The 26,625-nt window shown below is 37.3% G+C and overlaps 1 protein-coding gene and 1 non-coding gene across 3 annotated transcripts in view; both read right to left on the reverse strand.

Moving 5' to 3' along the window:
• TTC27 (tetratricopeptide repeat domain 27) overlaps nucleotides 1–26,625 on the reverse strand; it is a 146,196-nt gene that overhangs the window by 83,066 nt on the left and 36,505 nt on the right. For both annotated transcript variants that reach the window (XM_006197260.3, XM_072937936.1), the window contains exon 10: nucleotides 5,649–5,762. In XM_006197260.3, coding sequence (XP_006197322.1) covers nucleotides 5,649–5,762 — 114 coding nt within the window. The remainder of the gene's footprint in view (nucleotides 1–5,648; nucleotides 5,763–26,625) is intronic.
• TRNAA-AGC (transfer RNA alanine (anticodon AGC)) lies at nucleotides 17,767–17,839 on the reverse strand. Its single transcript has one exon. It is a non-coding gene; the product is annotated as a tRNA-Ala (tRNA).

Genomic DNA, 26,625 nt, shown 5'->3' on the forward strand with positions numbered 1-26,625 from the left:
ATTAACCCATTTAATCCCTCAATATCCAAATGAGGTGGGCATTACTGCTCTCTCCATTCTCCAGGTAAGGGAAGTGAAGCACAAGAGGGTAAGGGCTTTAACCTCGGCCATGGTACGTGATCTCTCTTCCTCTTGGATTGTGAGGTCTATGGACAATGAAATCTGGTGCTTTTCTGACAACAGACATTCTGATACTGAGGCAGGCAGAGAAAAACAGAGACACGAGAACAAGGATGAGAAAAGAGGGAAAGAGAAAGACCTGGCGGTCTGTTTGAGCCCCGAGCCCAGCTATCTCTGATCAGAAACCCCTAGTCTTTCTGGTTACAAGAACCAACAAAGTTCCCTTTTAACAGCCAATTTGAATTGGGTTTCTGTCCCTTAGAACTAAAAGATTCCTTATTGAGACCCGTGCTTAAATAGTACTGAAGTACAAGTATAAAGAGTCTCAAAAAGCTCTAATCTTCAATCTGTCCATTACAAGCATCTTGTATTTAGGAAAAGGATATTTAGAATAAGTATAAAAATGAAACACATTTTCTCAAAGTTTAAAGCCATACCCCCCTCACTGTGCAAGCCAAATGTGACCCAGGTCAGCCTGAATTAGCAGACCACGTGCTCCAGGCCACCGCCTGTTCTCCATCAGTGGCTCCATAATGGCAGCCAGATACTCTCCACTCACACAAATGGCCACCCATCAAGGTCAGTACCAAGCCTGCCAAGTACAACAACACATGTGGATGAACTTTTATGAAGAAGATACGTGAAAACACAGTACAGCACAAGCATATTCCAAGACACTAAAACATGGGGGAGAAATCTGCAACGCAGAACAAATGACCACCTTGTAATACAGAGGCAAAGCTTTGTTTGCTATGTTGAGAAATAGAGTGAACATATTTCCAGTTACTTAAGCAGTTAATTCATGGACTCCAGCCTCTTATCACTTCTTCTAAGGATTTCAAAGCAGACTAATTTATGCATGTAATTCATCATTTTTTAAGGAAACCCTGTAAGAAAACACTGACATTCCTTTATCTCATTTCCGTTAAACAAATACACCCAATCAAACTGTGAATTACTACCCCCTGGGACCTCTACATTACCCTCAGTGTGGTCATAGCAACTGCTCTGTTCCTGTTAGCTTTGGCACTGGGCTGAAGATTTGGACTGGAATGATTTTAGAAAGGCTGGTCTCTATAGCTCGCAGGTTACTGAAGGGCCAGATGAAAATGTAATCTTTAATTTACCTACTCTCAATTATTCCTGCTAATTAGCAGGAAATTCAAAATTGAGGTTATTTTTTCAAATTCAACATTCAGCAAACATATACGGAGTATTCTAGCTGTAAAGATTGATGGGTTTCCCAGTAAAGTATAATTTAGTAAATACTAAAATACAGTATCAAGAACAGATGCTCTAAAAATACTTATTTAAAAGCTGTGAAATCTCAATTAGCTTCCACAGTTAAGAAACTCAAGTTGCAGTATGAACAGTCTCCAGTGACAGGAAACTGCTACAATCTCAAATTTCCAATTCAATGCAACGTCCCCCCAGAAATTCAAGGGTGAAGGGGATTCCTGCTGCACAATCATCTTCAGCGGCACGACGACCTGATGGGCAGGCCTTCACAATTTAAAAGAATAGGTGTACGAGATAACTGGGTAATTAAAATTCATTAGCAAAATCCTTTTAATAATGAACATAAAATAATCTAACATTAATCTTCAATGACTGAACTGCATTTATCTAACACTAATATGAACGTTACAGACAATGATGACATTGGTTTGCACAATTTATTTTTCGTTTGAACATAAGATAGTTCCTTTGAATTTACGTGGTTTTAATTAATTTGCTTCATATTTGGATTATATGTATAATACACTGCTTTTACCATACTAAAGAAGAAAAAGATGTGATCTTATGATAAAGAAAATGTTAATTATTTGGATTTGGATCAGATGTGGCGTGGTGGGGTGGGGGAGAAGCTGAATGATGAAAGATGGGTACTTTATACTCCACTGGTAAAAAGCAGGGTATAAATACTGGAGAATATAATTTCATGTTAATTCAAGCTGCTTCTGAATTCTAAACTAACCAATATTTCCATAAATGTTATTTTCTTCATCATAGCCCTGAACCATCAACATAGCCCTGAACATGCAATAATTAAAGAAATTTTAGCCTAGAATAATTCCCATGAGGGAGTGTGTTTTTAATGAACTGTCCTCCACTTGGAGTTCCTTCCTCTTCTGTGGATCTTACAACTTCGATTTTCTGGGTTTTTTTTTACCTTTATGGATGACACAACGTTCTCTTTTTAAGTTTGCACATCTCACCCAGAAATCCCTGCCCAATCTGCCATCTTTTGAACCTGTCATTGCATCCTTCGATGTAACTGCCCATCACTGGGTAAGTTAAAATTCAGACTCTGTCATTAAGCAGCCAGGCAAACTGGGGCAGTTCATATGACTTCATCATACCTGCATGTCTTCAACTTGCAATGTGACAAGATTAAGCTTCTCACTAAGAACTCCTTCTAGCTTATTTTTCCTTCGGCTTTAACATTTTACCATTTTATCACGTTGTACAGCTGAGGAAGGGAACAGATATCCACAGAAACTAAAACAATTTTTTGAAAACACTGTTTTACGTATACATGTATTTTTAAGATCATTTTTCTCTTATTCTTCAGGGATACAAGAACTTCAACAAACTCAGTAATATCAAACTCTGAATCAGAGGAATTGGCAAAAACTCTGAATCAGAGGAACTGGCAAAACTTCAGATTATGAGGTAAATGGCTCAACAAGTGACAGAAAATTAGACAAATCTTGCATTTATCTTGTCTCATGACCTGACTAATTTCCAAATTCTGTGGGTTGGGGAGTGAAAGATTTTCTGATTTTCCCTGTAGAGGCAGAAATAACAACTCCCTCACTGTGTCCTATAGGTAGGGAGCTAACTCACTCTCTTCCTAATGCAACACTTGGACAACAAGATGAAGAGACCCTGGATATGGGAAGGCCAGGACAGGGAGTATGGTGACTAGGCACTTTCTTATATTCATTTTCCCCAGGCAAAGCACATCCTTGTTATTTGACATCTAAAAGCGTCCTCTGCACAATTCGGAGAATCATGCAGGTTTCAAATTGAAAATATATTTTACACACCTATGAACAAGTTTACTTTGACACTTTTTAAGTTAAATTTGCCACTACAAAAGAAAAATGAAAGATGACTTGGCTATTTTATATGCCAAAATTAACAGAAGACATGAGTGCAAAGCGTGAAGTGAAAGACCATGTATTAACTAAGTATATCCAAGGCCCATAGAGACTAAGAATTCAATAAATGTTTGCTAACAGGAAGTTAGTAGCACTGATATTCATAGTAACTTGGTAACCCTCTTACTGGTTTGCTGAACTAAACTTACACAGAGAAATTCTAGAATTACCATGTTGCTTTTTTTTTTTTAACATTTTTTTATTGAGTTATAGTCAGTTTACAATGTATCAATTTCCAGTGTAGAGCACTATTTTTCAGTTATACATGAACACACATATATTCATTGTCACATTCTTTTTCACTGTGAGCTACCACAAGATCTTGTATATATTTCCCTGTGCTATACAGTATAATCTTGTTTATCTATTGTATATATACCTTTCAGTATCTACAAATTTCGAACTCCCTGTCTGTCCCTTCCCACCCCCTCCCCCTTGGCAACCACAAGTTTGTATTCTATGTCTATGAGTCTATTTCTTGGATTTTTTTAAACAAAAATTTCACTTAATTCAGATAAACATCTGCTTTAACCTGCCAACTAATAGATTTTTAAAGCAGGTAGGCTATTTCCAAAAAAAAAAAAAAAAAAAAACATGTTAAATGCTCTTAAAGACTGATTTTTAAAGTGCTCATATTGTTTGGTTTCCTAACTTTTCTCAGTCTTTGAAAAATAATCACTGTAAACATTTTTTTCTTAAGACATTTAAATTTAAGCAGCCACACGGAAAAGTTTTATGACTTTTACTATGTTACTAGTTCACACTGTTCTATCTCTTTAGCTCCTGTGTCCTTCTGACTTGTCCCCTAACCTTTTGAAGCACTACCTTACTTTCTCGCGCTACACAAGATATTCCAGGCTCATCTTGTATTTTCCCTGCTTCCACTGCCCCAGTCCTAAAATGAGCCATCTATCCAAGGAGCCCTGGTTCCCATTATTGAAGAATGGTATTTAGAAATCAAGATCTGGACACTAGGTGTGTTCGCTGCTACTGAGGTGCCACTGCTCTAGACTCCATCAGTGGTCAGAGTTAGGAAAGATACGGAACCTATGGAATAATCTTTGTGTTTCCAGAAGCATCAATCAAGTGCACTAAGCTTAGTGAGGTGTCCATTAGAAGCATTTTTAGAAATAGAAATTAACAAAATATTCTTCATTAGTTAAAAAAAACACTTTGGAATAGAGATTATTAATTTCAGTTCATTAGTGAATATTTCTGCATTAGGCTGAATTTTATTTCCTTATACAATCTCTCTGTGAAACTGCATATCTTTTTTTTTTTACTAACTCTTATATTCGCTCTCTGAATACTCACTATAAACCTATACTGTAAGTACTATTATTATCACCCTCTTTTACAGATGATAAAAATTAAAATTAGAGATGTGATGCTGTAATATAATAAAAAATAAATAAGCTCTAGGTCCCAGCACAGAGCTTCTAAAACTCTCGTAACGTCCTGAGTGGTAGGGGTTAGAAAAGATGCTGGCTGTTCATTTGTATGCTTTATAATATCCTTTATAATAAAGCAGTAATAGTCATTGTTTCCTTGAGTTCTGTGAGCCATTCTAGCAAATTATCAAATCTGAACTCAAAAGGAGGTTGTGAGAACCCCTGATTTATAGCCAGTAGGTCAGAAGTAGCAGATCTGAGATAGGAATCTGAAATGGAGGACAGTCCTATGGGACTGAGCCTTAACCTGTGGGGTCTGCACTAATTCCATGTAGTGTCAGAATGGAATTAAATTATAGGACACCCAGTTGATGTCCACAAGGAAGTGAAGAAATGCTTGGTGTGAGAGACCAACAAGTCTGCTGTTGAAAACTGTTGAATAGAGGAACAGTTTCCTTTAGAGAAGTTAAATACTATGAATCTTATGGTTACCTGGGAAAGGGGATGGTAAGGGATAAATCTGGGAGTTTGAGATTTGCAAATGTTAGCTACTATATATAAAAATAGATTAAAAAAACAAGCTTCTTCTGTATGGCACAAGGAACTATATTCAACATTTTATAAAAATATTTAATGAAAAAGAATATGAAAATGAATATATGTATGTATATGCATGACTGGACACCATGCTGTATACCAGAAATAGACACATTGTAACTGACTGTACTTCAATTTAATAAATAAATAAAACATCTCAAATAAAAAACAAACCACAAACAAAATGCTATGGTCACAGAGCTAAGTGAAACTGCTGGGTTTTAGAGCCAAGCAAACTCTAGAACTACTCTAAAATAATAAAATGATTGCATGAAAGGAAAGCTGTTTCATTATTTCATATCCATAACAAACACGTATGATATTAACAGCAATAAAGAGTTAGAATAACAACAATTGCCACATTAACTCTCACCTGTGTCTGCCTCATTGCCCGTTCCACTCGGCGTGTGCTTCCTCTCTCAAGTTTTGTCCGGAGGATCAAGGCTGATGTCTGAATGGCCCAGAACTTTGGTTGCGAAAGCAAACACTGATGGAAGAAAAAAAAAAAAAAGACCACAGAAAGAATGGATGAGCTGGGTAACCCCACCCTGAATACAACAAGATTAATTTTGCCAAAAATATCAAGAATATGGCTAGATGCAGATTTGAAAATCTTCTCAATGAAAAATAATAGAACATGACATGTGCTTTCAAATATTTTTATGAAGAATGTGTTCATTTGAGCAAAATCATTATTTAACCTAGTTGCCCTGTTCTATTGAAAAAATTCCTTAAAAAATGAATCAATCTTTCCAGATAATCAAAACAATAAGCAGAATATATATCATACCATAAATTAATAAATCTTTTATCTGAGTTATTAAAAAATTGAGAAAATAAATTACATAAAAACAAATGCCACCTTTCTCAAAGTTGAAATAAATTTTTAAAAATCATCCAAACTCACAAATGAAAACAAATAATTAGAAATCTGGTACCTCTTCACTTAAAAAATTTCCTAATGTGTTGATGCAGATGCAAATCAAACTTTAAGGATTCTAAAATTTTAAGAATGTTTTCTAGTCTTGGTTAGGTTAGGGCGTCTCCAATTTTAGTTAAAATGCTTCCCTAGATGGGGTATCTAAAGAGAGACTGGCCTATGAGAAAACTCTGAATATGCACATACTGAATCCTAACCTGAGAGAAAGCTGTAACTGCCATCAGTTCAGAGAATGTAGCAGAAACCACTGCATATGACCCAGATGTAGTGAGGGGAAAGTGACACTTGCAGGTGAGCAAAAACTGGGGCAAAATGTATTATGATACAATGGGGACTGCTTAACGCACACAAGTTAAGCTCTTTGCTGATGACAGGGAACCCAATATTGTCCCTAGGTGATCATTCACAATAACTTCCAGTAAAGAGTGCTTCAAAGAAAGACAAAAGGCTTATTTGTCTGAAAACTGGTCACATCCTTGATTATTTGCTTATTTTTAAAAGTCAAGTGTAAAAAATATCCTAGTTAACTGGAGTCCAATTAATCATTCAAAACCTAGCTGTGCATTAGAAGCACTTTAGAAGATTTTAGTATTTTAAAAGTAAATCATGAAAAGGAATACATATATGACTGAAACATTATGCTGTACACCAGAAATTGACACATTGTAAATTGACTCTACTCCTATTAAAAAAATAAAAAATAAAGAAAAATTTTAAGTAAATAACATCTCAGAGCAGGATCTGAGCATCGGTGGTTTTTAAAACACTCCCCAGGTAATTCCTAAGTACAGCCAAATTTAAGAACTACTAGGCTAAGCTAATAGAAGCATTTGTCTTTGGTAAATTCATTTTAACTCCACATGCTCACTGACAGTCAGCAAGTCCTTCAGTGGAGTGCACACTGCATCACAGTCCCTACAGATCCTTACTGTATCATGCCCAGCTCACTTCCACTGTCTGTATTACCTAGCTGGCCCCTGTGGGTATTTGAATTTTCAACTGCAAATCTAAGCCAACTCTTTTACAATAAAGCACTAGCAGGTTAGATCACTTGCTCAACGTCACACCTTCATTAGTAGCCAAAGCTGACCGTAATAGTTGGTCTCTTGATCCCCAAAATGACATCTTTTTCTTTCTTTCTATCTTTTTGGAAATTGCACTGGGACACATGAGCTTCAACTACTTTCTTTTTTTTCCCTTTTTTATTGAAATGGAGTTGATGTACATTAAGTTAGTTTCAGGTGTACTATATAATGATTTGATACTTGCATACACTATGAAGTGACCACCACAAGCCTAGTAACCATCTTTTCCCAAAGTCACTACAATATTATTGACCATATTGACCATATTCCTTACACATGACTTATTTATTCTATACCTGCAGGTTTACAATTGTTAATCTCTTCATCTGTTTTGCCCACCCCACCTCACTTCTGGCAACCAGTGTATTAAAACCATGGTATGAGAACTGTACAGAGAGGCTCCCGCAAGTCTTCCTGCAGCATCACCAAGTAATCCAGCAGTACGTGGTGACCCTGGAGAGCCTGCTCTTCACTGCTGAATTAGACCCTCACATCCTGGCTGTGATCCAGCAGTTCCGGGCCCTGTAGGCCTAAGGATCATTTTTTGTCCCCACTTCATGTCAAGATTTTCTTTAAATTCTCAAAATAAAATTTTCTGTAAAAGGCTTTTTTTTTCTTCTCTGTATCTATGAGTCTGTTTTCATTTTGTTTTGTTTGCTTGTTCTGTTTTTTGGACTCACCATATAAGTAAGATCATGTGGTCCTTCTCTTTCTGACTTATTCCACTTGGCAAAATACCCCCTAGATCCATCCATGTTGCAAATGGCAAGATTTCATTTTTTATGGCTACATAACAACATCTTCATATTTTTTTTTAACACTTTCTCCAAGGAATAGATGACAGTACCCAGGAAACACTGGCAGAGTAATGTAAGAAGAGGACTCCGTAAAGAGCTTCAGGAAACTGCTAGATTAAAGGAAGTGGAAGAAGAGGGGTAAACAAAGAATACACAAATAAGGGAGAAGGAAAATCAGAGGAATAAATTCTTGCTGCACTGTGTTAATTAATTCATTCATTCATTCTCTTGAGCACCTACTCTGTACAAGGAGTGTGCACAAGGCCCCAGGGACAAAGTAGCAGCAAGACAAACAAGGTCCTGCCCTCAGAGAACTTACACACTAAAGCAATGACTATTAAGTAATCTTAACTCTTCTATAACTAAGTTTGCAAATTAAAATATTTTTATCTCCTTGAAGTACAGTTTACAAGATTAATGCATATCCTTATCTTGTTAGTTTCCATTAACTTAAATCTACAAAAAGGATGAATTTATCAACATAAGTAAGTATATATAGCACTATAAAGATATACATGATGAAACTGAAGACATTAAAAAGCTAATTCTTAAATTGTGTGACATTGTGGGTGGAAGATTTTATTATAAAATGCGATCTCAAGAATTTTCAAAAGGAAGGAAGAATTTTCTTCATTAAGTGAAGTTGCACACTGATTCTGCTACTTATGGTGGGTTGCATCACTGCCTTTTTTCTCTTCAGTGTGTTAAAGGGACTGTCTCTGTAACCTCGTGACGGCATGGAAGCACACTGAAGAAATGGCTCTGGGGAAAATCTCCAAGTCAGCCCAAGCCTGATCAGAATCTCAGCTCCACCAAGTGAGGTGATTAGCTATGTCACCTTGGGAAGGTACCTGACCTCAGAGGATCTCTCTTCCCTCCTCTCTATAGTAGGAACAGTAATTCCCATCACCCATAGAGTTGTGAGGATTAAATATGCATGGAGAGTCAACACTGAAAAAGCCTCTGAGAGCACCTGCTGAACAGCACACGCGGTCCCCTGCAGGACTTCTCCTCCTACAACACTTCCTCACACCCTTATTGGAAACGCTCCCTGGCCCGCAAGTGGGCACAGGGGGCAGCACTAGCCATCACCTACCCTCAGCTACCTGGGCATAGAGCGTTCTAAACTAAAGGAGTTTGAGAAAACAGCACAAGCAGGAAGATCACTCTGACCTTCCCCCACTTCTCTTCCCTGAAAGTCATAAAACCGTCACGTGAGAGGTGCCCTCCCTACATCCGGAGGAAAGGAGCATCCCTTCCTCTGAAGACAAAGGGACACTGACCAGAATCCCAACAAGCAAATCTTACTAAGTTTCTCCCAGTTTACTGCACTTTCCTTTGACCTGCCATATTCCTCCATGACTGCCCACACTTCATCACACCTAGCACAAAAATACTCAGCTTTAACTGTTTCTTCAGTCTTCATTTCCTTATGAGATCCCATGTCACACAAAACCTATATTAAATAAATTTGGGTGCTTTTCTCTTGTTAATCTGTCTTTGTCAGTTGAACTTTCAGACCCAGCCAGGGACCCTAATAGGGTCGAGGAAAACTTTTCCCTCCCCCACAGCTCCCAACCACATGGTCACTCTACCAGTAACGGTCACGGTACACAGATCAGCACAGACCAGGCCTGTCAGCTAAAGCTTGGCTTTAAAGGGTTTGAATGCCAAAGCAGGGATTTTCCTAGGAAAAACTACCAGTAAGACTGTTTTCTACGCTGGCATGAGAACAAGAGTTTGCCTGAGACTTTTATGTGAGGGTCAAGCAAAACAGTCTCATGAAACACTGAAAGTAAAATGCAATCTGAAAAACAGACATTTGAAAAGCTTTACAGAAGGAACTGACTGGATAATGATATCACTGAAGAATGCATTTATCTTATATTTATTTGGTTGGGAGATATGCAGACTTGGGAAAGTCTTTCTAAAAGGAGGGAACTGCAGATAGACTGGGTTTAATATATGTTACAAAACACTGCTGCCCACGAGGTCAGAATCCGTCATACTGGGACATCAGGTAAGGAAAAAGAAAGTTAAACAGGACATATGTGCTGTAACGCTCTACTGACTTATGAAGAAAATTCTGTTTTTATAAAATTTCCAGTCTCGTGGTTGAGCAAGCACACCCAGTGGAGAGAGCCCCACGGGAACTACGAAGCCCAGCTGGTGAGGACTCAGGCTCCACTCTGTGCAGACGGTGAGCGGAGCTGATCCAGTCTCCAGCGTGTCCCCAAACGAGGGTCACTGCTCTCGCCTCCAGTCAATTTAGGACGTGAGAATGACCACCCACCGCCTTCTGCTGGCTCTGTCACAGTCTTCTGACTCCACCTCTACCCAGCGACTGTCACTGCATCAAGTTCGGATCCCTCAGGGCAGAGGCCCTAGCTGTTTGGTCTGCCAGTGCCTTCTGTGTGGCCTGGCACACTGCAGGGGCTCAGAGAGATAAAGAAAGAGACAGAGAAAGGGCCTTTTCTTTGTCCTCTTTTACAGAGGGGCAGAGGTGTACAAAAACATTTCTTCTGAAATAGAAACGCAAATTCATAGTGACTAACATGTATGAAAATCACATGATAGGTTTTTTTCCCTGGCGTTCCCTGGATAGAATTGGGAACATGCTCTCCCAAGGGCACAACACTGTAAATAACAACTAGGTATCATGAAATGATACTTTCATTACTGTCATCCAGGCACACTTTGGTGAGGCAGCTCAGAAGCTTCATCACTGCTTGACAGCATTTTTTCTTTACAACAAAATGCTCCAAATGACAAAGAACATAAGCTCATAAGCTTTTTGAAAATAAGTCATTCGTAAATTGTGACACACAAAACATTTTTAAATAAGAGGCCTGGCAAAGAGGGAAAAACGTACTGAAAACAAAAAGAACTGGGTTCTAGACCAGGATCTCTGCCCATGAGCTGCATAACCCTTGGGAAAGGTCTTGACCATCTTTAGGCCTCTTTTTCCTTGTCTACATACTGTTGAGATTTGATCTGATGGTCTCTAAGGTTTCTTTCAGCTATAAAAAATTTTTTTAATAAGATCCATTTTTTAACATCAAATAATAGTAAGGTTTTAAATAATTCATTAACTTTGTAAAAATCTCAAATTAATGTGAATCTTTCCAAAACCAACTTGGGTTCCTCTATCTTCCCAGCTATTATCTATATGCCCTTAAATAAGTGGATAAATAACTTCTCTAGGAGTAAGACATCTTATCTATAAAAAGAAAAAAGTTGGACTAAAAGATGACCAAAACTTATCCCACCTCCAAAATTCTGCAATAATGAAGGGAAAATAATGACATGAATTCCTGAGTTCATCTTTGGTTATATTTTTAATTAACATTATTTGATTATAATTCTTATAGACTTCATAGTCACCAAAACACCCTGCAAACAGGTAATTTAAAGTCAACTAAAGTTCTTTACTGGTCAATAAAAGTATAAGAGAGAAAAGTACTTAAGGACATATAAATTTCTCAGGTGCTAAAAACTAGTAAAATAAGGGAAGGTATTGACAATTACCAAATTTTGCCTCAGATCAGAATAGTGAGATGTCTCACATAGAAGAGGTTTTAAATAGGCACTGAGTTTCTGCTTTGATAAGAGGCAATAAGTGAATATATAGTACCTAAACATAAACTGATATAATCTTTTACTAGCCTAGAATTCTAGCTACCAGTTATAAATGTGAGCAAAACCCAAAATATATCAGAGACTGGTAAATTGTGAAATTTTGTTGACTGTTCTATGTCCATGGCAGATACTTTTTGGTATCTCCGTACGGAACAAGTAAAAAAAGCAAGGACTCATATATGTGCATTTCAATGTTCATAGTAGCATTACGTATAATAACTAAAAGGCAGAAACAACCCAAAGAAAAAAAATTCATTGAAGGATAAATGGATAAACAAAATGTGGTATATAAATACAATGGAATACTACTCAGCCCTAAAAAGGAAGGAGGTTCTGATATACGCTACAACACGGATGAACCTTGAAGACATTATCCTAAGGGAAATAAGGCAATTATAAAAGGACAAGTATTTTATTCCACATACATAAGGTACTTAAAATAGTGAAATGCATAGACACAGAAAGTAGAATGGTGGTTGCCAGAGGCTAAGGGAGAGGCGAGAAAGGAGAGTTAGAGTTTAAGGGATACAGAGGTTCAGTTTGGGATGATTAAAAAAAAGTCCTGGAGATGGACAGTGGTGATGACTGTATGACAACATGAATGTCCTTAGTGCCACTGAACTATATACTTAAAAAATGTTACAATGGTAAGTTTATGTTATGAATATTCTATGACAATAAAAAAGCAAATATTTTACAAAATCATTACTTACAAAGTCCTTAAAAAGACAGCAATCTTACACTCATGTTCAGTGTCACTAAAGACTTAGAAAACATAAGATAAAAATACAACTATGCTCAAACTAGTATTTCATTGCCTTTTTTTAAGCCACTCACAAAATAATATTTTGAATGCATATTCAACATCTTCCAAAGTTCAGAATTTGTCTCCCAAAAGGTGGGTTATTTTAGTACAGAAAAGGTTCTGCTATGTCTCTACATATAATTAAATTACAGTGAACACTATTTTTAATCATCTCATCTTCTATTTACCCCTAAAGAACACACTTTTATGAAGATATAAAATATTGGATGTTGCTAATTCTTAAAACCTATAATTTGCTTCCAACAATTCACTCATTTCTCTGAAATGCTCTATAAATTTCTGAATATTTTTATCTAAAACTGGCCTGAAATAACAGAAATTACTAAAAAGCTGGTAACAGGAGAGTTAGCTTCTTGTTCTAAGGGAAATACAATGACTAGTCCAGAACTAACCAGGATTTATTCACCCCCTAGAGGAGCAAGCTGCCACCTTTCTCAAGGCACACAGTCTGCCAACTCCCTTAAAAGGTAAATCACCCAAAACACAAATTAAGCTGTGACCACTCTACCTAAGCCTTATGGCACCCCTCTACCTGCCAGGGCTTAGCAGTCACACATAAAAAGGTACTGATGTTAATTATCTTAAAATCTAAAATGCCTGATACAAGCTAGCTATGTGTCCTGGCAAACAGCAGCTGTACACAGCAATAAGCTTTTCTCTTGCATAAATATTCAGCTTATTAGAATTCTTCCAAAATAACATAAACCAATTGGTGTCCCACTATATTTAAACCATGTCCTCACAACCCCATCCTGATATTTGGTGAAATGTTCAGACAGCATTAACTTGAAAATAGCTGGTTGCCCATTATTACAGTGTACTGTTCTATCTCACTTGTACAAGAGAACTCTTTACACCATAATTGTAACATTTATTTGTCTTCATTAAGATAAACAAAAACATACAGAATTACCTAGATACGTAGCAAGTCTGCTGTGAGAATAAGCTGTGATTGACGCTTTTATGCTTTTTGCAAGAAACTCACTTTTTTCCTATAAAAATGAGTAGGTCACCCTGCATCTTATTGCTCTCTATCATTGACAGGCTCAAAGAAATAAATCAGTCTTCCTAAGCAAAGCACTAATGTAGATAATAAATTTAGAATTTCATAGTTTATCTTCACCTGGACTATATGGAAGATACATGCAAACACTTAAATGAACTTAATACATCCATACAAGAAACTGGACTAAAGATGGAGGGTACAGCTCAGTGGGAGAGTACATGCCTAACATGCACAAGGTCCTGGGTTCAAGCCCCAGCACCTCCATTAAATAGATGAATAACTCTAACTACCTCCCCCTCAAAAAAATTAATTAAAAAAATTTTTTTAAAGAAACTGGACTAAATTTATTAATAGTCAGAAAGAAATTATTTTTGTATAGGAAATTCTAATTTGGCTTAAATGTGCTGAGAAAAGGTACTCTATTAATATTCATTTTCTTAAAGATACTGGTCTTTCAGAACATTGAAAGAATGACCATTGCAACTCATCTGACCATGAACATCAATGTCTTATGTGACTCTTTCCATGAATTTTCAGTTCTACATGGCAAAGAAATAGCTACTAGGTACAATTTTTCTTTTTATTAAACCATTATCTACATATAGAAACGTATACAATAAATTTTTACAAACTGAACAGACCCTTGTAATCAGCACCCAGGTCGAGAAACATTACTAGCATCCCTGTGTCCCTCTTGTTCTCTGTTTTGGTCATTTCCCTGACCCTCTACCAAGGGTAACCACTATCCTGACTTCTAACACCATTGGTCAGTCGGCATGTAATCACAGAATACTCTTGTATCTGGCTTCTTTTGCTCAACATTATGTTTGAAAGATTCATCCCCACAGTTGCATATAGTTGTAGAATGTTCATTTTACTGAATAATATTTCATTGTAATATACAACTTATTTAACCATTACACTGTTAAGGCATTGAGGTAGCTTCTAATCTAGGGCTATTATAAATGTGCTGTGAACATTCTAGACGTGCTATCAGAATCATGCACATTCTAGGACAGGTTCTTTAGGTGAACACGTACAAGTATTTCTGCTGGACATATACTGAGGAGTGAAAGTGTTAAGTCACAGAGTATTTAGCGTCCCTGGATCCTACCAATCTTCTAAAAGGTTACTCCACTTTACACTCATTAGAAACACTGGAGAGTTCTCGTTGCCTCGTATCCTTGCAACACCCAATATTGTCTATTTTTTTCATTTTAGCCATTCTGGTGGGTATTTAGTAGTATTCCATTATGGTTTTAATTTGCAATTCACTAACAACTTTGCATTTCTCTAATAACTAATAAAGTTGAGGACCTTTTAATATGTTAATGACCATTTTAATGCCACTATTAAGTACGTACTGGAGTCCTTTGGCTGTTGTTTTCTACTGGGTTGTCAAAATTTTTCTTGATACTTTGTTAAGTATTCTTTATATTTCCTGGACACACGTCTTTTGTCTTTTTGTTGGAGGAGGGTAATATATTATTATTCTTACCTGACAAGTACAACACACACTTGCGTTTGCAAGGTCTGGTCTAAGTGCTTAACAAGTATTAATAGTATCTTTTGATTTTCAAAAGCTTATATTAATAATAATCCAGTTTACCATTTTCTGTTTTATGGTTAGAGCTTGTCCTTTTTGACTGTCCTATTAAGCTCTCAAAGATGATCATGTATATTTTTCCTCTGAAAGTCTTAACTTTGCATTTCACTTCCATATATTCAATCTGGAATTGATTTTTGTATCTAGTATGATATAGGGGTTAAGACAGCTTTTTCCCCATATGGATATAAATCACCTAGTGCTATTTATTGAAAACCCCCCCCTTTCCCCATTGCACTGCAATGCCAACTTTGACCTAAGTCAGATGAACTGTGTATGCATGGCTGTGTTTCTGGACTATCTGTTCCACTGGTTAGTTTCTGTTTCCTCATGTCAAAATGTCTTAATTCAGTGTTTCTCAAACTTTAAAGCATATAAGAATAACCTAGAGAGACTGTTAAAACACACACTCCTTGGCCCCAACCCTGGAGATTCTGATTCAACAGGGTTTGAAGTAGAGCCAGAGAAATTCCATTTCTAACGAGCTCCCAGGTGATGCTGATGCTGCCAGTCCAAGGACCACAATATGGTAAGCTCTTTCGCAACTGATAGTTTTATAATAAGTCTTGGTATCTGCCAATGTAAGTACTGCAATCCTGTTCTTCATGACTGCCTTAGCTATTTCTAGCCTTCTGCATTTCCATATGAATTTTAAAGACACCTTGAGTTCTACAAAACCAAAAAAACAACAGCAGCAACAATAAAAACAAAAATAACAAAAATCAAGGTGCTGGGATTTTGTTAGGGATTGCACTGATAATGTAGGTTAATTTGAGGAGACTTGAAATTTTAAAATACTGGGTCCTCCATGAACATAGTGTGCCCCTCTATTTTGGTCTTCCCTAATTTCTCTTAATAATGTTTTGCAGACTTTAGTATGGAGGGGCTGTTAAGTCCTTTGATAGATTTACTCCTAGGAATCTGATGTTTTTTAACATGATTACAGGTGCTATTTTTCCCCCTCTTTTTAATTTTTAAAATTATGGTATGATACATATAACATTAAATGTACCATCTTGACCATTTTTAAGTGTACAGTTCAGTTATGTTAAGCACATTTACACTGTTGTGCAACCAAACTCTAGAACTCTTCTCATTTTGCAACTGAAACTCTATCCCATTAAACAACGATTCCCCATCATCCCTACCCCACCCCCCTGCAACCATCAAGCTACTTTCTGTTTCTATGACTTGGGCTACTATACCTCATATAAGTGGAATCATGCAGTTGCAAATGCTATCTTTTTAAAGTCCATTTATTTTTACCTGGAGTCTATTAACTAAAGCAATTTGATGAAACATCAGCTCACTAAATTGAGTACTGGCTAAAACTCCAGTTAAAGAACAGACACTTGAGAAATTTAGTGCTGTTGGTGGGAATGTAGTTTGGTACAGCCATTATGGAAAACAGTATGGAAATTCCTCAAAAAACTAAAATTAGACTTACCATATGATCCAGCAATACCACTCCTGGGCATACATCTGAAAGAAACTAACTTGAAATGTACCCCAGTGTTTATAGCAGCAGTATTTACAATAGCCAAGACATGGAAACAACCTAAATGTCCATCGATGGATGAATGGATAAAGAAGCTGTGGTATATGTTGTATGTATATATATATGTACACATACACATGCACGCACACGCACACTAGAATACTACTCAGCCATAACACAGATTAAATAATGCCATTTGCAGCAACATGGATGGACCCGGAGATCATCATTCTATGTGAAGTAAGCCAGAAAGAGAAAGGATAATACCATGATATTCATCTGTGGAATCTTAAAAAAAAAAAAAAAAAGAAAGGCACAAATGAACTTATCTATAAAACAGAAAGAGACTCACAGATAAAGTAAACAAACTTACAGTTACCGGGGGAAAGGGGGTGGGAAGGGATAAATTGGGAGTTCAAGATTTGCAAATACTAACTACTATATATAAAATAGATAAATAACCTATAATGAAAAGTATGAAAACAAATATACATATGTGTATGTATGACTGAAACATTATGCTGTACACCAGAAACTGATATGTTGTAGACTGACTATATTTCAATTAAAAAGAGAAAAAAGAAAAAATTAGTGTGTTCAACTAGCAGTACTTTGAGAATCAGGACCATGCCAAGGAAAACTGTGCCACTTGCAATCATATATTTGTACGTGAGATGGAATTTCCACCACTTTCACACACCAGGGCAAAGGCCAGAAACCACCTAAAAGTGAGTGGTAACATTTGTGTGTCTCTTTTAAGAAGAGTTCTCTCATTTCTCAAATCTCATTGAGCAAAACTCTAAAAGGTGACTCAATGAGTCAGCAGGCTTTGACAAGTGTATAATTTTTCATACACACATCAATATTTTTACTGTGGTTGTGGAAGTTGAAATCAACTCTTATTTACAGTTAGAATGTTTTTTAAGGTAAAGAATCAATCCACTGCAGCAGTTTTTGATAAGGAATGTTAAGATACCTTGAGAGCAAAAGGGAGACAGCTCTGTATGCCTTGGTGGGAGTTTCCCCCGTGGTTTTTTTTTCAGGTTTTTTTTTTTGGGGGGTGGGTAATTACGCTTATTTACTTTTTTTTTTAGTGGAGGTACTGGGGATTGAACCCAGGACCTTGTGCATGCTAGGCACACACTCTACCACTGAGTTATACCCTCCCCAAGTTTCCCTCTTTAAGATATACCACCTGAGCAGCTGCGTGGGGTCAGACTGAAAAGGGGCTGTAATAAAACAAAACCTGAGGAAACGCCATTAATTGCTTGCTATGAAAAAGTCAGTGAATACCACTTTAACTCACACTAAAAAGTAAATTTGAATATTATGACACACTATATAGAGAGGCATGTCTTTATTTAGTTAACAGTTTCCCAGCATATGCAACACTGCCCTCATTCCCAGGAAAGTGGCAAAGAAAATTCTGTAACAACATCAAAGAGGATCCAGGGTGTTATTTCTATTAAAAACAAATTTCCCTTCATACTTATCACTGTACATTTCAAATCCTCTTCTTCCAGAGGTCACTGGGACCCTTTATATGACAGACATGCAGTCTGTGCCTTTGAGAATGAAGGAGCTTTCAGATAGTGGCTTTTTCCACACATTAATCAAAGCAACTCAGAGCTCTCCTGCCGGAGCATAATTGTTTGGCTACACTGAAGCCAAATCAAATGATGCCCACCCAGGTCAGGCTGACCTTATGAAAGCAAGGAACAAAGAAATACTATAAAAAGCAAAACCATTCCCTCTTCTTAACAAGCTATTTAAAAGAGCGTTCATTGTTAACATCAGTACCAAATGACAGTAAGTTTAAATTCCAAATGTGGTCTATAAACTACTCGCAGTAGAAGTGGCAGTCTAAATTCCCTGTCCTTGCTCCGTAGACCATTTAAAATCTGTCTCAAAACTAGTTTTCCCCCAAGTCTTACTATTGCCCTAAACAAACATTGCAACACAGCCAGATGAACCCAGTGCAGCTCACACTCGGCCATCTCCCTGCCTCTGCTCACGATATCGCTCCATCTAGATCCCATCTATCTTTCAAGGCCCGACTAGTCCTCCCTTAGTGAACAAAGCCTTCTTTGACTGCTCTGTTCTAAATGTTTTCTTCTTTTCTAAGCAGTTAGGAGATTTATTTATCTGTGCTATTAATTTGTAGTTTAAATTGCCTGGTATTGTTAATTACATTTCCATAAGCTTATCTGATCTTCGGTAAGTTAAAAATTCCATGAAGGCAAGTCATGTTTTATACCTCGATTTCTTCTACAATATCTAGTCACGTGCTTGGCAAATCCTGAGATTCTGGATCTCCTGCTATTACAACACTCTCAAAGCTCTTTCCCCTACGCTGCAAATTTTCATATAGAAAGCAGACATCAGAGAGCTCAAGCTGATGGTCATTTAATTGTGTCAAAAAAGAAAGATCTTCTGCTTTCTGGAGATGCCAGTTCATCAGTACGACCAGATGTAACTTTAACACGGAAAAGCAGACCTATTTCAAACATATACCTTGTTTTCGAACTAAAATTTTCATCCTTTAACACCCTGTTAATTCGTAACGTCAAAAAGCCTAAGACTTTTAGCTTTAATGATGGCCAAAAGCAGAAGCACAAGGCTATGAGTTTGAACAAAACTCCTTAATACCAAGTGTATTACCATCTTAGCTCTAAGCCCCATATATCTCTCCTATCTGGGGACGGTAAGCCCCACTAAGGAGCTTTTCTTTCTGAAAGTTTTTTTTCCTTTATCTCATATTAATGCCGTCCATCATCATCGATTCTGCTTCTCACCAGCCTAATGAACATCAACAAGATTCACTTTATTTACTTTATTTTTGGGGGTGGGGCGGTAATTAGGTTTATTTATTTATTTTTAATGCAGGTGCTGGGGACTGAACTCAGGGCCTTCTGCATGCTGAGCATGCACTCTACCACTTGAGCATACCCTCCCCCCAAGTAAGATTCACTTTAAAAGTAAAATGTACGTAATGATGTACTGCTTATTCCTTAAAATGGTTTAATAAATAACATTTAAATGATCTTGCTATTGCCCAAAATAGTCTTCAAGTTTTATTTTTTGATATACATGGAAGATTAAAAGTAACTAAAATGTAACTTATAAAGTATAATATAAACACCTGTGAATCTGGGACTGCTTTTTAAACTTAGCTCTACATTTATAAAACTCATCCACGTTATTTATAGCTGTAGTTCTTTTATTTTCACTTCACTATTTCACACTTGTGATAGGATACCACAATTTATCCTTCCTTCTGTCAACAAACATTTAGGTTGTTTATAGTTTTTTTGCCATTACAAACACTGCAGTTATTAAATGCATGTCCACTGATGAAGATGACGAGTTTTTTTAGGTATACTTTCAGGACTGGAATTTCTAGAACACCTCCTATACACACCGTTGGGTGTTTCCTGACATCTCTCTGATGTGGATAAGCATAGATTACATCTTTTTAAATTCTGCTTTTTAATTTCAAGTTATTTCTAGAAGTTACTTTTTTCCCTCTCAAACCATAAACGTCTACTAACTAACAGAAGTTGTCTGGCTATCTTTGTGATTACATCCTTTACTTCTTTAAACATTTCACACATAGCTGTTCTACATTATGAATGAGAAAACTATAATTTGTCCTTTCAACTGCTGTTTGTGGACTTTCAGCCACGGTGGCTTGCCTTCTCTTCCATTTGTTGATCTTTAATTGTGAGCTCACTGCTCAATTTTAATTTGGGATCGATGTTTTCCTCTAGAGACTGGTTTCTGTCACCACAGCCAAGCAACACTATAAATTCAAGATCACTTCAGACTTGCTTGAGGGGCTTAGCTCAGTGAAATGATCTGAATGTACTATTACTTCAGGCAACTCCATCCCGCACAGCTGCCGGCCAAGGCCTCAGCTCAGGCCTCTCACTGCAGGTCCCGACTCAAGCTGCTGACTTCTCTGTGCGCATCTATGCATATACGTATGCACTTAAGTCAGGTCTGTGGACTCTTGAGATACCTCCTCTACCTCTTGTGAGAACAGCAGTGTCTTAACACTGTGAAAACCTCTGCTCTCTGGTCCACGAGTCCCCCTTTTTCCTCTTATTTCAAGCCATGTTTTTAAGTTTATTTCATAACTCTTCCCTGTTTCCTTTGCTACAAAAGACAATATGGGGTAAGATGAGATTGAAACCCAGTAAAAGACACAAGGAGATTGAAGTTGAGAGGTAGCCTGAGTGGGGTCCAGGGAGCCTGCTTCTATCTTCAACCCAAAGTAACAGTGGTTATCTCGCCACAAGACGATGGGCTTTGCTCATTTTCTGTGTAGTTTTATGTTAAGATGGATATGCTGCAATTCATCCTTTACTTGTGGATGAACATTTGAATCCAGTTTTAAGCTATGATGGATTAAACAGCTATGAACATTTCTATACAAGTCTTTGTGGAGCCATATACTTTCATTTCTCATAAATACCTGCAGGTGGAATTGATGATTAACTGTATGATAAAATGCCAAACTGTGTTCCAAAGCGGTCGTGCCATTTTATGTCACATTACATTCACAATGTATGAGAATTCCAACTACCCTGTACAGTAATGTATCTTTTAAGTGTATACTGCTATATTATTGTGGTTTTAACTGGCATTTGCCCCATAACTAGTGATATTAACCATCCTTCATGCTCTTAATGGTCATTCACACATCCCAGGGTCATCAGGTAGTCAGGTTTTTGTGTGTACTTTGTCCACAGCCTGTAATTTCCATCTGCAGAAGGATGGTTCCAAAGAGCTTACTTAGCAATCACAGAAGCAGAAATACTCCAAAAAAACTTTAAAATTGGCTTGTCAATTTCTGCAAAAAAAAAAAAAAAAGGGGGGGGGGGAGGGTGTGCTTCTCCTGAACTCTGACTGCTACTGGATTTAATTTATAGCTCAGTTTTGGAAGAACTTTGTCAATTCAACAATATTAAGCCTTCTAATCCATGAACATGGTGAGTCTGTCCATTTATTTAGATCTTCTTCAACTTCTCCCAGAAATATGTCATTTTTAGTGTACAGGTCTTACACGTCAGTTAAATTTATCACTAAACATTTGATGTTTTATGCTATTGTAAGTGGTTTTAAAATTACTTTCCCAATTATTCATTGCTAGTATATATAAACACAACTGACTTTTTAAATATTGACCTTAGATTCTCAGACCTTGCTTTTAGAGTTTCCTAAGTATAGAATTGTGTTGTCTATGCATAATGATAATTTTACATATTTCTTTCCAATCTGCATACCTTTTGAATCTTCTTCATATCTTATTGCACTAGCTGGGATTTCTAGTTCAATGAAAAACAGAAGTTCCATTTTCCTGACCTTAGGGGAAAAAACTGTTTTTCATCAATACTGATTTTAACCCTGAATTCTTCATAAATACTCTTTATCAGGATGACATTCCCTTCTATTCCTGGTTTACTAAGTCTTTATAATGAAAGGGTATTGAATTTTTTCAAATGCTGAAATAAATATAATGTGATAATCATTCAGCTTTTCTCCTTTACTATATTAATAAGATGAATAACACTGATTGTTTAATGTTAAACCAATTTTGTATTCCTGAGATGAACACTATTTGATCATGACTTATTATCCTTTTAATACACTTCTATTTCATGTATTTTGTCCAGTTTTGTAGTTGTTTACAATGAGAGTTCAAATCCAGAACCAGTTACTCCCATATGGCTGGAAATACACCCACAAGTAAGCATTAACTTTAAGCCATGGTAAACTGCGAGGAAAGTCTAGCAGTTACCAAAGTAGGTGATGGTAAGAAAAAAGCCGTGTAAGATCCCACAAATCCTATTTCTCATTTTTTTCTCTGTCTGTTCTTGAAATAAGATATATACACGTGACCTAGTCCAACTCCAGTCAGAAAATATTTATTAAGCCTCTACTTAATAACAATTAACCCACAAACTGAAATAAAACATACTCAACTCCTGCTTCTTTAAAAGTTTCCAAGTTATAACCAAAGAGACAGCTACAAGGTTCGTTACCAATGAATGCCTGTTAAATTAAAATGCATGAGTAACATTTGGAGAGACACGTATTCAAACCTAAAAGAAAATCAAAATCCTGCATTATACTGCTTAATATAGACATGTCATCATGCAATGCTAAGACAAATATCAGAAGTATCATTGCTTTCTTGAAAGTTACATTGCCTATCTTAAGAAAATCAAAACTAGTAAGTCAGGGGAGGGTATAGCTCAGTGGTAGAGTCCGTGCTTAGTATGCACAAGGGTCCTGGGTTCAATCCCCAGTACCTCCATATAAATAAATAAACAAACAAACAAATTACCTCCTCCCCCCCCAAAAAATAAATAATTATGCCTTAGAAGAAAAAATATAGTATTATTTTAATCTGTAAAAATGGTTAGCAAACTATTTCAAGTGCACAGATACGTATGCATTAAATAGCTTTAAAATTAATAGCAGAAAGAGAAAATACATATAATATAATGAATAACTTCCAAAGGTCTTTTTCCTTTTTTCATTTACAGAGACCTTGGGGCTTCAGGCAGACAGAAGGCAGGCTGCCAGTGTCAATTCACACTTAAGCAGAACTTTTGCCAATGAAAACTGAAACACCTGTATGAATTAACTAAATTGTTCCCATTTTCAACAATGAAAGGAAATTAAAAGCATTACTGAATGTCACTGACTTGGCTCATCTGAAAGGAAATAACGTAGATAACACAGCTAATTTTAAATTATCAGCCGATACAACATAAATGGCTCTCTAAAACAGTATTAGTCATTTTTGCTATGACTCATTCAGGTTTCCTGAAATGTGAGGATAGACTATCGCAGGAACAGCATGACATAATGACAATGTTAAAAAAAAAAAGTATTCCTTTTAGGACAATCTTCTGACATTGCTGAATCAAAACATTTTCCCAACATACCTCACATATATTTCAACAAGCTACACCAACCTGAAAACACTGGCAAGAATCCTTCCAAAAAAGAGAGTTCACCATTGTTTTAGTAAACTTTAGGACAGCTGAACAAACGTGAAGGAAATTCAGGACCGATAAGCCATTCATTTGTTAATTCAGTAAGTATTTATCAAATGTCCAATAACTGTGGTTCCTATCCCTCCAAGTGCTCACAATACTCTGGTAGGTGTGGTAAGATTTCGACTGTACTTGCTCTTCTATTAACAGAGGAAGAACCTCACAGCTTCAACAGTACAGAAATCGAGACCCTGGCCACCACGCTGCAGCCAGAGCAGGGAAATGGATGCCCAGCGAGGAAGGAGATGCTGCTGCTTTCCTGGCTACTCCCTTCTCTCCCACATCGACAGCCAAAAACAGGTCTTATCCAATTAGGAATTCCTATTCCTTGTAAATAGTAATGCTCCCCTACACCCTAGTGACCAGATAACCTGACTCACCACTGAATGCCACGGGTGCACCAGTCTCTACCTACTCCGAAATATTTTCATCTACATTCTGTAATTTGATCCTGAAAACAAATCTTCAGTGCCAAGGGAGGGATACACCATTCCTTCCCTCATTTTACAGAAGATGTATTTTAAACAGGAGGTTATCCTTACCACCTGGTAAGATACACCGGTAGTACACTGGGGAATAGTACTCCCCAAATTTCAGAACTAAGTCCTGCTCCGGGTTCTAGTGTACTTCAGTCATTCCCATATTCTGCACAGGTTTCTTGAGCAACAACTGTGAGCACAGTACTGGTGCACTGTAGTAGGCCTTAGAGAAAACCCAGAGAAGAACAGAGACCAGACTTTAAAACTGGGAGTTTATAGTCTTATGGGAAAGATAAGACATATACATAAATAATCACAATAAGCCCAAATTTGATACTTGTTAAAAGAAAGTTCAGAAGCAGGTAGTACCTAAAAGTGGTCCCCCTTGCCTCAACTGCTCCTTTGGAGTCAGACACGTTATAAATAAAAGATATTTATGTACAAGATATATCATTATATAGGATAGAAACTTCAGTGAAATTCTTCATTGAAACCAGGGGTCACTTCTAATGCACCTTATTACCCATTTCAGAATCACGCACAAAGAAGGGTTAAGAGGAAGGACTGATAAGGGCTGATTTGGGTTTTTCTGCTGTATTCTGTATGCTTCCTTTAGGATTAAAAAAAGGAATGGATGGTGCACAGCCCAAAGGATGCATGTGGCTCCGAAAAGCCCTCCTCTCACTTGTAAGTTCCTTGCCTTACTTCTTACCAATTAAAGATTTACTTGGGATTAGAAGTAGAAGAGTGAGGCCTGGCACTAGGAAGCACTGTCACCGAACAGCTTTCCTGCAAAAAGAGATCAGTCCGCAGGCCAGTTCTGCTTTGGAAGAGCTGGAGGAGGAGAGCAGGAGAATTATGTATGAGAAAGGCCCGGGGCGGTGGAGGGGGGGTACAAAACCCGAGTTCACGAGCTTCACTGCAGCTAGGCGGGATGAGTGACCTACCAGCAGAGGTTACCTGAGTTAATTATTTCACAAGTACCTCACTGTACAGAGGAGTAAGAACAGGAAAAGAAATTTTTTAAAAAATCAGAAAAGAAGTAAGGTTAAGGAAAGGAATAAACATATCCCACCCAGAAGAAACAATTTTTTAAAAAATAACTGCTTAAAGAGTATTTTAATGTGTTTTCAGGATGACTGCAGAGAACGCAAACACAATAAACTCCTCACGAGGCCCATCCCAAGAAGATGTAACAGCTGACCATCCTCCCCATGAGAGGCCTGCAGGAACACCTCCTGTCATACACTGCATCCTGTTGCCGCAGTCATCAGAAGAAACCCAAGCATCCTGGTCATCATTTATCATACAGATTCTAGGTGACTGTCCCCAACCAGCTCTGCACTTCCCTGCACTGACTCCAGCTCCCCACCGTTCCAGACCCTCTGTGCCCTTTCCTGTGTCTCATGTCGGGAAGACCCATGTTCAACACCACCTCCACTGAGATCTTCCCCCTACCATCTTGCCAAAAACAGCCATGCCCAACCCATTCTCACCCCCTTACACTATTCTCCTGAGCACGTCTATTAAATATCCATTTCTTTGTCTATTGTGAATTTCCCCCACAAGAATGCAAGTTGATGTAAAATCCAAGAGGGAAAAGACTGTTTACTGCTGTATCTCCAACAACCAGCACAGTGCCTGGTGCATGCTAAGCACTCAACCAACATCAGCTGAATGAATAAGTAGGATGTACATAATAATTTTTTAAGTATATCTTTTAAAAAATGCTTAACACTTTACTTGTCAAATTCCTTATAGCACAGGTAACAAATAATTAGGGACATTCTACACAGTTACCGAAACACACGTATGCTATAACGCAAAACAGCAGATTTCTAAGGGTACTGAAGTGGGAAAATGAAACAGGCAACCAAGGACTTAAGAGATTAGCATCCAACCAGTTCCAAAACTGTATGTAGAAAACAGTAATTTGCAAAGTTGATTATTACACTACAAAGTAAGCAAGCTTTTCTTTCTACCAGATAAGAGTACTTTGTTCTTGCCTTATCTGAAAAATACCAAAAGAAGAAAACACCAGAATTCTAACTTGATTCCTAACTACGGTAATAAAAATGCCTTTGAGAAGATGATATATCTTAAGCAACTTGTGTTCATTAAAGACATGTCTTATCTTCTTGTTATCCCTTAAGCTAAAAAGATACTGACTGACCCCTTGCTTTGTGAGTTTTCTCTTCTCCAAAAGCCTTCTTTGATTGGGAATCCTCAAACATCTGTTACTCTGTCTTTCCTTTACACTCCAACTGTGGTTTTCATCTATCAACTTTATTTTCCTTTATTTTCCCATTCCTTCTGTATTTCTCTGTAGTGAGGTGACTACCCAGCTATTCCACTGAAACCATCCCAGAGATCAGCAGAGCATTCCCTGAACCATCACCACTGC

Source organism: Vicugna pacos, chromosome 15 (assembly GCF_048564905.1).
Source record: "Vicugna pacos chromosome 15, VicPac4, whole genome shotgun sequence".
Classification (NCBI taxonomy): domain Eukaryota; kingdom Metazoa; phylum Chordata; class Mammalia; order Artiodactyla; family Camelidae; genus Vicugna; species Vicugna pacos.